Source organism: Lissotriton vulgaris, unplaced genomic scaffold (assembly GCF_964263255.1).
Source record: "Lissotriton vulgaris unplaced genomic scaffold, aLisVul1.2 SCAFFOLD_1591, whole genome shotgun sequence".
Taxonomy (NCBI): Eukaryota; Metazoa; Chordata; class Amphibia; order Caudata; family Salamandridae; genus Lissotriton; species Lissotriton vulgaris.
Genome location: NW_028242271.1, coordinates 44,519 through 59,553, shown reverse-complemented (window position 1 = coordinate 59,553; position 15,035 = coordinate 44,519). Strand labels below are relative to the sequence as shown.

The 15,035-nt window shown below is 45.3% G+C and overlaps 1 protein-coding gene across 1 annotated transcript in view; it reads right to left on the bottom strand.

Moving 5' to 3' along the window:
- LOC147669012 (zinc finger protein 638-like) overlaps nucleotides 1–6,049 on the bottom strand; it is a 472,920-nt gene extending 466,871 nt beyond the window's left edge. Inside the window, exon 1 of the mRNA XM_086948283.1 lies at nucleotides 4,375–6,049. Coding sequence (XP_086804409.1) covers nucleotides 4,375–5,760 — 1,386 coding nt within the window. The 5' untranslated portion in view covers nucleotides 5,761–6,049. The remainder of the gene's footprint in view (nucleotides 1–4,374) is intronic.
- Nucleotides 6,050–15,035: the final 8,986 nt, after the last annotated feature.

Here is a 15,035-nt window from a genome sequence, read left to right as displayed (position 1 = left end):
GCAAGTCGGTGGCTTTAGATGTGTCTCTGGCTGCGGATACTAGACGGGACCTTCAGCGGCTCTTTCCCATGCAGTGGTCATCGTCCCTGGTGCCATACTTGGGGATTCTGCTGGCGCCGACGTTGCCAGAGATGGTAACGGCTAATTACACCTCGTAGTAAGATCAAGGAGGAGCTTGGCCGCTGGGGCAAGAGCCTGTTGTCTTGGCTTGGCAGGATTGCCACGGTCAAGATGACGGTTCTGCCCCAGATCCTATATCTTTTCCGAGCCTTGCCGCTCCAGCCTCCGGTGGGTTGGATCAGGCAGACGCAAGCTGACATCGCACGCTTTGTCTGGCAAGGCCGCAAGCCGCGGATGAAGAGGGTTCTCTCCGCGCTTGCCCCGGAGGCGGGGGCCTTGGTATTCCGGATCTCCGGAAATATTTTCAGGCGGCGCAGCTGCGATACCTGGTGGAGTGGAGCAGGTGGGAATCCTGATTTCTCCCCAGGGATGGAGCCGGGCGCTTTCTCCCATTGGAGGACGGCGGGCTGTCGAGCGCTCTTTCAGATTTATGGGTCGGAGGGAGTGGTCCCCTTTCAGTAACTCCAACAGGAGTTCCGCCTGACGGAGTCGGATAGACTGCGATATATGCAGGTCCGGCACTGGGCGCTTCAACCCCAGGTGCGGGACACCGCTGATCGTCAGATAACACCATATGAGCGGTGGCTGGTGACCCGCGCCTCTGATGCTAAACTGATCACTGATCTTTACAAGTTCTTACAGCCCCCTCCGTTTCACTACTATAATCCGGGCAGGGAACGATGGTACAGGGAATTGGGTAGGACACTTAGCCACAAGAAGTGGGACCAGATTGCACACCGTGCGAGACACTCAGCGTATCACACTGGCCTCACTGAGACATTCACCAAGGTGTCCACATACTGGTATTACACCCCAGAGAGACTGCACGAGATGAACAGGCATATCGAGAAGGAGTGCTGGAGAGGTTGTGGTCAGGTGGGGACCCTTTCGCATATTCTTTGGGATTGCTCCTTGCTGGCCGCATATTGGAAGGAGGTTCTTGATGAGGTTGATACGCATTTTGAAATTGAATTACCGCGCTTTCCGGCGTATATATTGCTGGGCCTTCCTAATGGCCTGATGTATCCGCTGAAGTCCCGTAGGGGCAGGCAAATCGCGATAGCGCTGGGCTCAGCGGTTCAGAACATCCTAATCCACTGGCGCACCACCACGGTCCCCTCCATCACTGGCTGGTTGCACAGGCTCTGGCATGTGCTGGGTATAGAAAAATTGTCACTCACGGTAGCGGGGGAAATAGACCAATTTGATGAGCTGTGGCAACCCTTTCGTGCGCTACTAACTACCGAATTTAGGGAACTCACCTGTCCGAGGTACCTCAGGCTCCTACGGTTGACGCCACCGGTGATCCCAGCAGACTAGGAGGGGTAGCGGGGCTGAGTTCCGGGGTGGGGGGGGGGGGGGGGGGGGCAGGTAGTGTTACTAGCGGTACATTGGACGGGGGGGTGGGGAGAATTGGGGTGTTTGGGGGGGGGGGGGGTTCTAGGGGATGGTGGGTTGGGTTTCTTCGGTTTATTGCTTATTAATTTTTATGCTCAGACTGATGGTGTTGACTATGCTTAGAATGGAGGTATTGCTTATGTTTAGCCTTTTTCATTTGCTGTTGCTTCCTTTTCCACAGCGGACTAGTCCACCGTCGCATTCGTAATGTAATGCTCATTTTCTTCGCTTTAATGTATGTAACCCTAACCTCCTGTTCCCTCTCCCTATGTTTTGTCTTAATAAAATGCTTTAAACCTAAAAAAGTATTAAAAACTCATCTGTTTCCTAGGTCAGGGTAATCTCTTTACGATCCTTCTTTGACCGTGCTTCAGGATCTGCTTGATCTCAGCGCCAGGATGCCCGTTAGGTGACAGAATGCGCTTTATAAGTGTGTTATACATACATACATAATACCCAGGATGAACTCTACTAAGTCAACATTGCCTCAAATAAGACCAGCTGCGCAAATGTAACTTTCCAGCTGAGGAAATTGTGGACATGTTCGGGTCATGTCCTCTTTTACAAGAATTTTGGGCGGAGGCGATTAAGTTAATGTCTTCTGGCTTGGGACGTCAAGTTTTATGGTCTACTAAAGAGATACTGTTGGGAGTTAAATTGGAGATGAGGGAGGCATCAAGTGTATTATTACAAGAATGTTAATTCGTGCCCAGCTATGTATTGCAAGGTCCTGGGTCTCTGACTCTGCAAAAAGCAGTTGGATGGTGTGCCCGTATTCATAAGATTTGGGAGTACGTACTAACCTTAGACTTAAATGGGAAGTCCTTCCTCGCTGAAAAAGTTAGATAAGATATGGATCAATCTCAGTTGGGATCTCAAGCTTTAACAGCGAATAATGTTTTATTCTGATCTCATCTATCCATCCAGTTAGAGTCTGCATTTATCTTTTTCAATCTATCCTTCCAGCTTTGAATTGTTGGCTACCTTTCATCAATATGGATTATGTTGTGCTTTTTTCTGATTCTTTTTTAAATGAGGATTCAGTTTTGAATAATTTTGACTTGCAAATAATTTTTGTGAAGTGGAGCACCCAGTGGTCCTACCAGTCCCCCTCACTCGCCAATAATTTGATCTGCAATGCACTTACTCAGTGCTGCCACATCTTTCAAGCCAGACAGCCAATTCACTATGGATTTGGGCATAGGGATATTGTTTACCATTCAAAGATGGCTTTGACCAATACAAGCAACAGGACTGCCTTCTTTGCTTACTTGAATAATGATACAATATATTGGAAATATATGAACAATTTTTCCAAAATGGACACACAATGCAATGCTTACTGGAAGGCCACCTTTGAATGATAATGTGCATTGTTTAGTCACTCCAAAAAGGGCAGCATATTGCACCTAAATGTGATGGAAACGCTGGGACTTTAAAAACGACGATACAACATTTACACATTAATTCCAAGTTGACTAACCACTGCTAGATTTAAGTTTTTACTTTTTTAGTATTTCAAGCATATGCCCAGCACATTTCTTCATTCTACTTTTACTCCTACAACTTTCTTGCATATGATTGTCAGTGGGTGGATACATGGATTGACGAGTGCAAGGATGAGTGAGTCCATGTATGAGTTAGTGTGCCCAAACTGCAGTGACCTACTTACAAGCAAGGCCTTTCGTCCTTTGCAATGCTAGTTCACACACTGGATAGTTTACCAACACACATTTATTGTTCAGCTAAGTTTTCTAACTTAGGCACTCTTACAAAAGATGGGAAGGCTGACATATAGGCAAGTTACAGCAATAACTATTTTGTGGCCCCATTATGTCCATTGTGCTGCCCACTAAGTTTTTATTCTAAAGTGTTCACCAGTGTAAGTTACTGCCATTTCAGAAAACATTACTTCCCTCTGGTACAATTGGCAACCAGATCTCGCAGTTTAAGGAAGCGGCCATTGACATCCCAAAAGAAGTAATGTAGACTCCAGTAGGAAATACTTTCTCTAGTAGCCCACTGGCAAGCTCAAATGCATACATTTTAAAACAATGACAGTAGTCTCATCTTAAAGTACTACTACCAGCTCTACACTGTAAATACCTTAACATTCACTAGTGTTAGTTGAAAACGTTAAGGCCATAAGCCCATTTTTGAAATTCTGATTCCATCAACAGGGCGACTGAAATTATTGATCCAATAATACAAAGCGTCAAATGTTTCCCTCACACAGACACCTTAACGCCTACCCCTGAAGAAAATTCAAATCCTAGCACAAATAACAGAAAATGGAGCAGCTAAAAGAGCTATAGACATTTAAAAAGATTGATGCCCTCATTAAATACCTAGCAATACCAACGTTCACACGTCAAAATCTGCTTACTTAATCCCTTCCTACTGCACTAGTTCGATGCTACACAACTTTCTAATGCTCGGTATGTATCTTTGTCAAGTCTTTTCTGGTAGTGACAAGCATCTGGGTGCTTTAACTTACAGAAAAAAATCAAACACTTTCACATAAAAATGTCTTAACTGCAAGAAAAAACGAATTTAAAGGATTCAAGACAGCATTTACAATTTCACACTTGCGAGGCTGCCTCAACAGCAATGAGTCAAAGGTAGTGTCTAATAAAGGCTAGGCACACAAATGTAAACTGGAGTATAGAGAAGAATGGGTTAAAACCTATAAAATTTGCATTAGCAAAGGCGAAACATTCACTTCAACAATGATCAATCTCTGCCCCACTAATAACTAAGTAGTCCAATGCAAACCCAACACCAACTGAAAATGCAAAGGACACTAGTAGTTTGGGGATATTAAGAGAAAACGTATTGCTTCTTTAAAGAACTCACCTTTATATGTTTACATTCTATGTTACACAGAGAACACATATGAGGAAATATTCTTGGAGATGCAGCATAGTAATCATTCATCATCGAAGGAGTTGGAAGTAGTTTGGTCTTAGTTGGATCAGGCTGTGGTGACCTTGGGGACCAATTTCCTTTCCCATAGTTTGCCGGCCCAGCAGGAGGTGGCAGAGTAGGTGGTCGCATAGACATATCAGCATGAAAAGGCAAATTCATTGGACTCTCTCCCGGCTTTCGCATAGAATTGTTCCCCAGCGGATAGCTAGACGGGGGGCCTCCAACTGAATAATTAGGAGGTTGGTTGGTCATCTGGAAACTGGGCATGTTTGGCATCTGCTGCGTTCCCATCTGTAAATCTGATTTATCTGGTGTTGGCTGATTTTTATTCCTGAGCAACTTCCTGTTAAGGACTTCAATTGGTAAACCCGGCTGAGCACCAGCATGTGAATTCTGGCCACTTGGAGTGCCCATTTTGCTTGGGGGAGTAATTGGGAAAATATGCTTATTTATAGCTTCTTTTGGGAAACCCACATGACCCATCGATTTTTCAGTGTGAAACCTTTCTTCAGTATTATCTGAATGGTGGGAATCTATGCCTTGTGTGTACATACCCCGATAATCTTTTCTTCGTTGGTCTATTGGGTCGTTGAATACTCGTGTTTGGACTGGTTCCTCACTGAACCCAACTTTGCTTGAATGCCCATAATCAAACACTTTACTTTGCACAGACTCGCCTACACCTCTACTTTGAGCTGATACACTGGGTCCCTGCCTGTTCATCTTGCGTAATCTTATTTCTCTCAAAATTACTGGCATGTTGTCAGGGGTCAACTGATCATCTGGGTAACGGCTGAGCTCCTCTAGATCTTCATTCGATAACCCAAAGCTTGCTAGAATACTTGTAGCACTCTCAGTATTATACCGGCTTTGCGCATTTCGCCTTTCATCTATGACTGGCGAGGACGCCATTGGGTTCCTCCCCATGATTGCAGAAGAATTTCCAGAAGATCCAACGTCGGCAGCCCATTTATTTGGAATACTTTTGGTTTCCATTGTCAGCTGGTGTACAGCTTCCCGCAAGCTCATTTTTTCACTTGACAGCCTTGAATCTCCTTGCTGGTCACCGTGTGGAATCATTGGAGGACCTGGAGGACGGAGATTTGGTTGTCCCATATTGTGGGGAGGACCTGCAAATCTTGGTAGATATCCTGGAGGAGTCTGACCAATCATGCCTCGACTATCCATTCTTGGAGACATTCCTTGAACGTTCATTCCTCCCGAAGGATTTCCCATGAAAGGACCAGAGTTTATTAAAGACTGATTCATAGCAAATTGGTTCATGTTGGGCTGGTTCATGCCGAACCCCTTCATATTTGCAGGTATGTTCAAGCCACACTGGTTTGCTTCTTTTTTTCCGTGACCAGGAAACACTCCTGTAGAACTGAACACAGGATGAGCAGTTTTAACTTTCAGTACAGCCTGGTCAAGAAAAGTATAGGATGGTGATGAATTGTTGGAGGCGATCAAAGTCAATTGATGAAGAGCAAATTGAGTCTTAATCAGAGCAAGCTGTAAAGGAGGCAGGCCCAATAGAAGTGGACTTGCAATGCCAAAGTTCAAGGAATTCACAAGTGGTGCACACTTTTCCAAGAATATCACAAAGCTGAAAGTGAAAACACAAACATTAGATCAATATATATTCGTGACTTGTCATTGCAGCGTTTCACAGCCAGTCAGCAACACATTTTGAAGACTCATGAAATGTTATTGTCAAAAGGTTTATTAAAAGATCGCAAAGTACATCATCCATGTGCAGACGAAGGTGATTCTATATAAAAGCTTATGCTTTTTGATAGAGTTCCATGATCACTGCTGAGCAGGCTCCAAAACCAGTCTTCAGGACTAGTATTCAAAAGGTTTACTTACAAACAAAAAACGGAGATTAGCATAACCGAGCAGCTCAAACTGTACAAGTATGGCTCCGATACCTCAAAGATGTAGTAAAACAGATTGCTATTAAAGAAAATTTAGAAAGCAGATATCATTGCACACTTATGTTGGACCTGGACTATAAATTGTGATTTCCAAGTACAAAGAAGCACTGCTAGAAAAAAAAACAATTGTGAACGAAGTGGTAGTGGACCTTCACTACTGACAACAGGAGAAGCTAATGTTTCACCAAAAGATTACATCCTAGTTTTTGAAGCAACATAGGTTATATAGATTCAGTCCCGGTCCTCGAGTACGTGGAATTAAAGAATGGCCCAGTAATTACTGTGTAAATATTTGTAAATTTAGGCATTGCAATATTGATCTCTGCAGTTATTTTAAACCAGGCAGAGTTTACTACTATTCTGGGTTCTGCTTTTCAGCACAGTACCGTTTTTAGTGATTTTAAGGTATTTTCTGAAAAGGGGCTCTCATGGTTGTTGCAGAGAAAAGATCAACAAAATTGTTGTAGGAAAAATCTAAAAATGCAGTACTAAAAGATGAGCATAGCTCTGCTCATATCCTTGGTAAGCATGTAGATCCACATTAAAGAGCAGATGGGAAAGAAAGTGGGATTGTATCGGACATCATAAACACCTATCTAGCCTCACAAGGTGGATACCTTGCTAATGTACATAGATTTGGAAAGTGATGGCCAGTTTAAAGCAGTCCGGTATCTTAACCACTGAGGTGGAGTCAACAACATTAATGCAGCTTTCAGTTGTGGGTCTGTAGTCTAGACATGGAGGCTGCCTCTTGTCGACGCATATGTTGAGCATGTTTGCCACCTGATTTGACTGGATATGGGCTTTGGCATATCAGTAAGAAGACTGTAGAAACAGCGAGTGGGTGAATGCCTGTTGTGAGCGTTTAGTGCATCTTTGTTTTCTGGCTGAAAACCCCCACCCACACTTTCAATTAGATGTGCACGCACTGTTGCGCATTCCCAATTCCTAGCCCTCGAACACTCACCAACACGTCTTGTCATAACTTACCTAGATTTATTTGAGCCTCCTATGTAGAGCCCAATTTCACAAACCCAGCTGCCTTTCTTAATGTGCTGCACTGGCCTTTAACCATTTCTATACTGACAATATCGGTCTTTTAATGCTAGCGAAAGGACTTTTATTTTTTAAGTCTTTCAAGAAACTAGTGGTCTGACAGGGTGAAATAAGCAGCGAAGGTGGAGCACAGAGGGGGACCAGAATGAGCATCCATAGCAAAATCTTGTGGGTGGTATGTGCTCAGCTGTGCTGCTGTTCTATAATCAAATTATCTGCAGTTCCATGCCTTCAGACCTTGACAGGTCTTACCATAATCACCATATTCGCACATCGATAGACACTGGAGGCCAATCTCAATTAGTTCATACATCATCCACATGAGTGAAAGCTATGTGCAGTCCGCTTCTCTCCATTTTGTTTTAAGGATTTGTTTAGTGTCTGTGGTGCACATGTTCTAAAATACCCGACAGGGCTTTTGTTTGTGTCCCAGGACAGATACAGCGATTGTGGATTTGCTGTGTAGGTAGTTTACAGCTGGTGACCTGGGGTCACAACTGTTGCACCACAACCTTTCAGTAAATGGCCCAAGGTGGCATGGTTAACTCAGTTTACACAGCATAAGGGTAATATCCGTGAAACAGAAATATCAACTAAAAACAAAAGATACTTTATTTAGAGCAAGTAAAACGTTCAGCACAAGGAGAAAAAAACATTAGCTTGAAGCAGCTAGCGTTCCTGCATGAAAGGCCCAATAATCAAGTTATTCTATTCAGAGGGAGGGTCTGACACACCAGTCAGAATCTTGTTGGCTGAAGGTGACCTCCTAGACCATGGTCTCCTGCTACAGAGTTGATTCCTCATGCGAGCTGGGTGGGAACCACAAGTCTCCGGAGCGCCTATAGAGTTAATCTTTTTCCAAAACAAGTTCTACTAGGAGTTTAGATTTAGCAGGCTATGAAGCAGAACATTCTTCTTAGTAGTGGTAAAATAGCTCTTCAGCAAGATGGTGACCATCCTTCCACAGCTCCAAGGAAGCTTACCCAGATTTGGGGCACATTTGGATAAGAGGACCGACTTAGCTTTTGCCTATTCTGGTGGGCGGCTTAGCGGTAAAAGCTGGACTAAACACTGGCTGAAGCTTTCAGTAACTCTTGCCCCAATGGCCAGGCTTAGCCAATCATGGATTTACAATTTTCAAATTCTGTATGGGTGTAATAAGCACGAAAGGGGCTCTCTGCCAAATCTGCATGGGCATAATCTAAAATTGGTCACCACAAGCCATGAAGCTCAGGGTATCATTTAGGTAGCTGGCACTGGATATACTATACCGATGTAAAGTACAGTGTTCACAGAGTCCAGTGGATCCAAAAGGCAAGCAGAGGCAAAAGTAGACAATACCATACTCTATATTTGTGGTAGCGTGAGCGAGCTGTAAGGCTTATCAGTGGGTAGTAATAAGCATTTATTGTACACACAGGCAACAAAATGTCACATCGATAAACTGAACTCCGATCAATTTGTTTTTATAAAATTATCTAGTTTTATTTTAGTTCTAGAACCAAGCCAGGCCTGGTGCAGGTAAGTGAAATACTTTGCAAGAATAATTCAATTACATACAGGTGAAGTGCAGTAGAATGCAATTAGTTTGTTTAAAGGTAAGTCAACCGTAAACTTGTATGCTTTTTTACTGAGCTTCGAGCTACACTTGGAACTTTTTACAGAAAAGCAGTCAATGAAATCCTATGGGAATAAATTAGGTTATCGGTTTAAAAAGGTAAAATACTTTGTTCAGGTAGTTGGTTTTTTGAGGGTTTGACTAAAGCTTTCCACAAGGTCAAGGATGCACTCCGAGCCCTCAGCGGCACTAGGGCTGCCAGGTGCAGAGTGCTGAAGCCCATTGTTATCCAATGGGGAATAGGGGGCCTCAGCTCGGTCGCTGCTCACGAGCACGTCACAAGGTTGTGGGAGCAAAGCTCCTGGTGTTCGGATGGGGGCAAAGGGGGCACAGTGGTGACCAGGTGCAGGGTACAGTTTTGATATAGGGTGCAGTTTTCAATGGAGTTTCTAGGGTTGCAACTAACACTGGAGGCTAAGAGCTTCTGGAGACTACCACCAGTTGGAGAGTTCAGTTGGGATGCCAGGACACCGTCGGTTGAACCACCCAAGGCAGTGGGGCGTCAGGTGCAGGGGTGTTTTAGGGTCAGATTTTTCTTACCAGCTCCGGTCAGGGAGAGGGAATACTCCAGAAAGTGGCTGCAGGCACCTGCTGGAGACTTGAGGTAGGTCAGGGATCACCATATCCCAGGTCAGGCGCCAGGGAGGGGAGGGGGGCAGGGGGGGGGGGGGGGGGGGGACAGGAGAGGTTGACCCCCTCGTGGTTTTGGGACACTCGAACTCAGGCTGTGGGCTTCAGGTGCAGAGTGGTGCAGACTCGTGGATTTGGCCAGAGTCTGTTACTGACAAAATCTGGTGCTCATGGGAGACAGTCTGGTTGGGCAGGTACTCTAGGTTCTGGGAAGCTGCTGCCTGCAGGACACTGGGATTTCGCAGGAGCAGGTTGAGTATGGGACAGGCCGGAAGGGACCAGGACCAAGTCATTTGGTGTCTTCTTCCTTCAGCACAGCTCTTGGTCCTTTATCTTGTCTGAGGAGGCATGGTTCAGGATTGCCCCAAATACTACATCTAGTGGCTTTACAGGTAGGTACAGGTCAGGGCCATCAGGTCCCTTCTTTGGGGTGGGTACACCCCCAGATTTTGCAACCCTCCAGTGGGAGGGAGGCATAAGACTCCTTCTGGTTAGCTGCCCCCCACCCCGGTCTTCAAGCTGGCGGGAACGGAGTTGTGCTTTACCTCGCCTCCCCCACCTGAGGCGTGGGGTTAGCAAAGCTGGGCTCACCTCCCTTACTCATTATGATTTTCCTGCTGATTTCCCCGCCCAAAGTGAGTGTCAGAACCAGTAAAGGCCACTTGCTGGGAGCAACAAATGGCTGGGTAGCTCACAAAGGCGGCAGCCTTTGAAGCTTCCCCTCTGTGGACCTTCCCCGTCCTGGGGGAGGAGGCTAGGCTCCACATCCCAGGATGTGCATTGTTTGAGAACTCCAAGAGCAGCAGGCTCTTGACCCAAAAACATCTGGTGTTGGCAGCTGGCGAGCAGTCACTCAGAGTTATGAAGTTTTTAGGGGGTATCTCCAAGATGCCCTCTGAGTGCATTTTTCATTAACTACCACAATGGCATCTGTGTGGGTTTAATGTGCTGTGAGGTTTCATATAAAACTTACCAGTTTTCAATAAAGCCATTATGGAGCTGTGGAGTTCGTAATGATAAACTCCCAGCCCACTTGCTCTTTATGGCATTGCTGCACTTTCAAGGTCTAAGAATGGACTTGGACACTGTAGGGGTACAGGGTGCATGCCCCTGTACCCTCACCACTGGTATAGGGGACCCAGCTAGAGGAGAGGTTTACCTATGCCAGGGTAGAGGATTGTAGGCATGGTGTAGAAAGCTGGCTCTGTGCACACTATACCTCATTTTGGTATAGTATATACAGAGTCCAGTGGAACCCCAAAGGTAGGTAGAAAGTCGATAGTACCTTTCTTTATTTGTGGTAGTGTAGGCGAGCAGTAAGGCTTTATCAGAGGGTAGTGTTAAGCATTTGTTGTACACACCCAGGCAGCAAATGAAGTCACAAACACATAGACTGAACTCAGACCAAATTGTTTGGTATAAAAATGTTGTTTACTTGTTTATTTCTAGACCCAAACCAAGCCTTGCACAGGTATGTGAAATAAATAATTTGCAAAATCCTATGCACTGTTTTACAATTGAATGCAGGTTCAAATGCAGTTGATTGAAATACAGGTAAGTCAAAATGTCGAAATTACTTTTTAGTTACTTTACAGACTACTTTGTACATTACTTTTCAGATTACTTTATCTACTCAGTGTGATATGCTTAGATAACCCACATCGATTTGGCCACCCAAGGCCGTGGGACGTCTGGTGCAGGGATGTTTTGCAGTGTCTTTAGGCATCAGGTTTTCTTACCAGCTCCAGTCGCGGTGGTCCTCCAGAAAGAGGCTGCAAGCATCATGGAGAGGGTCAAGGCAGGTCAGAGATCACCAGATTTCATACCTCCTCCTGGTGATGGGCCATTCAAACTCTGGCCTTGGGCGTTGGGTGCACTGTGGTGCAGACTCAGGGTTTTGGCTTGAGCCAGAGTGCGGGGTGAGCAAATCCGGTGCTCACAGGAGACAGTCTATAGTTGGGAAGGCAGGCCAGGTCTTTCGGGTTCTTGATGCCGCTGGCTGCAGGACACACTGGGATTTTGCTGCAGCATGTTTGAGTTGGGGACTGGCCAGTACGGTAGGGGCCAAGTCAGTGGGCGTCGTCCTCCTCAACTTTCACAAGGCTCTTTCGGTCGTTCTTTTATTCTTTGTCGGTTAGTCTGAGGAGGCATGGTTCAGGGGTACCCCTAAATACTAGATTTAGAGGCATTACAGACATGTAAAGGTTGTGACCAATGAGTGCCTTCCTTGGGGTAAGTACACCCCCTATTATGCCACCCTCCAGTGGGAGGGGGTATTTGCCTAACTCTGGTTAGCTGCCCCAACCCCCAGGGCAGGGCAGGTCCTTCGGGTCCTTGATGCTGCTGGCTGCAGGATACACTGGCATTTTGCTGGAGCATGTTTGAGGTGGGGCCAGGCCAGTAGGGTAAGGGCCAAGTCCGTGGGCTTCCTCCTCCTCCTCCTCCTCAACTTTCACAAGGCTCTTTCGGTCGTTCTTTGTCGGTTAGTCTGTGGAGGCATGGTTCAGGGGTACCCCTAAATACTAGATTTAGAGACATTACAGACATATAAAGGTTGGGACCAATGAGTGCCTTCCTTGGGGTAAGTACACCCCCTATGCCACCCTCCAGTGGGAGGGGGGTATATGCCTCACTCTGGTTAGCTGCCCAAACCCCCCAATCTGCAAGATGGCAAGGATTGAGAGTTGTGCTTCACCACCACTCCCCCATGTAAGGGGTGGAGTTGACAAAGGTGGGCACCCCTCCCTTCTTCACTTGGTTTTCCTGTCGATTCTCCAGCCCAAAGTGGGAGGCAGAACCGGTGGGAGCCAGTTGCTGTGAACAGTAAAAGGCCTGGGGAAGCTCACGAAGGTGGCATGCCTTGGAAGCGTCCCCTTCGAGGACCCTGCCCATCCAGGGGGAGGAGGCTTGGCACTTCGTCCCAGGATGTGCCTGGTTTCAGACCCCCGAGAGCAGAAGGCTCTCGGTCCAGGGGTGCAGAAACATGTCTGGTGGTGGAAGCTGGTGAGCAGCCACCCAGCCTGGACAATAGTGTTAGGTAGGTTTTCACATCTCCAAGATGCCCTCTGTGGGAATTGTTCATAAAATCCCACACTGGCAACCATGCAAAAAGAGGGCACTTTCTTACATATTGCACACAGGGATGTGTGCCATGTCCACTCTTCACTTTGCACTGCACCAAAACACACAGCCTGCAATGGCTGTGTGTGAGTGTGTAAAGGTACAGGGCCTCTAATGGTGGCACAATAAGTGCTACAGTGCTTAGAGGCCTTCTCTAGCCCCAGCCCCTATGGTACCTTTTACAAGGGACATACATGTGGCCAGCGAGTTATCAACTGGGTTTTGGTCCAGTACAATTTAGGGAAAGAACATAAGCTCTGGGTACCTAGTTGGCAGGAACCTAGGGCACACTCATTGAAGACAAAGTGTTGGGGGGGTGGGGTAACCATGCAAAAAAAAAAAAGGCACTTTCCTACAACTCCCAACCACTTTATTTTTGCGCTCATGCAGGATACGTGACATTTTCAGACAGAACATAGCTGCAGAGCCTTCACCAGGTGGCGTCCATAACATTCAAAACAGATTCAGGTAAATATGTAGGGCAGCTGATATGCAAGACTAACATTTTATTGTTACCATTGGCAATCTACATGCAGGATGGACGGAGAGGGCAAACACAGAGAAAGAGGTGCACTTTTTGCGCCCCAGTGTCATCCGCATCGACTTACGACAGCTCACATTAGACAAAGTGGAGTGCCTCCTTTTGACATGTTTATATTGTCTAGATTACAAAGGGAAACATTGGCCGTCTGAAAACATACAAAGCCACACAGCTTCACAAAGCAGAAGACCTACGATTCAACAATGCCTTTAAAAATATCAACACCTTCCTTGACAATAACTGCAAAAGAACCAACATCTCATCTCTACATTACCTTCTTAAGTGTCTAATGGTAATTCCAATCCACAAAGAATATAATAAATTCAACCAAAGTTTACATATGTTCAACAGGGGGCCAGTTTAATATTTGGGACAATGAAGAGAGGCCATCTTATGCAAGGCTTCTCCATCATTTATCTGCTCCTGCAAATTAGTTGAAAGCCAGATCAGAGGAATTTCTGGGCTATACAAATTCTAGACAACAGATGTTTTTTACCTCTGGTTTAGAGTCGACATAGAAAACTATCTTCGCTCTTGTGGTCTACATAACATTCTGAGCCCCCTGGTCAAAAGAAATCCCTTTATTCACTGTTAGAATACCTATAATACTATGCTATGCATGGTACTGAGAGCCACTATTGTGAATACTAAATTCAAACTCTGGCTGTTCTACATTTACATGGCAATAAGCTTGATCAACAATCTACTTTTCATCTCAAAGAAAAGAAATCCTCTGGGTGCCTTAACCTTTTGAAGTCTTTAAATCCCAAATGAAACCAGGAAGTTTGCTTCTGGCTTTGGATGCCAAAATAACTCCTTCTGAGCTTCTTTGTTAGCGAAATTGTGAAGTATTCAGTTTATTGACACTGACACCACTTTGAGAAAAATTAATGACACTGTATGAAGCTGGCGCTGTATAAACTATGCCAAGGTAAGGTATAGTGTGCACAAAGAGCAGTGGATCCTCAAAGCTAGGCGAGAATACCTTACTCTCTATTTATGGTAGTGTAGGCGAACAGTAAGGTTTTATCAAAGGGTAATGTTAAGCATTTATTGTACACACTCAGGCAAGAAATGCTGATGCACACTTATAGGCAGAACTCCGACCAATTTGTTTTGTGTAAAAATATTTAGTTGTATTTTATTTCTAGAAACAAGTCAAGCCTGGTACAGGTAAGTAATAGCACTTTCGAAAATGTAGTTAGAGTTTGTATGCAGTTGAAAGCAATAAGTTTGGTTACAGTTAATTCACTTGTTCATAAAACAGTTGGAATTAAATTTTTTTTTAAGTATTGCCACCAACCGGGTCACAAAAAAAATCATTCTTTACTTATCCAAGAATGGCTGAAGAGAGTGGACGCACTAACCTGTTCCCTTTCCAACTCCGTTAAGTCCTAGGGTATCGCCCTTGACGTGCATTTTGTGCGACGCCCCAACATGAAGGTCACGCCTTCCGGTGAAAAACCTCTCGCAGAGATATCCGAGGTCCGTAAGTCAGAAACCCGCCGACATGACACCAGACACAGAAGCATTGCCAACTTTGCCAACAGTTCCTTCAAAGAAAGATACCCATTAGGTTGCCATGACAAGAAAAGATTCAAGATGAGATTGACATCCCAGAGAACAGAGTAACGCGGTTTGAGGCAAGGAGAGACGGATACCCCTCAGGAGTCTACAAACTAAAGTA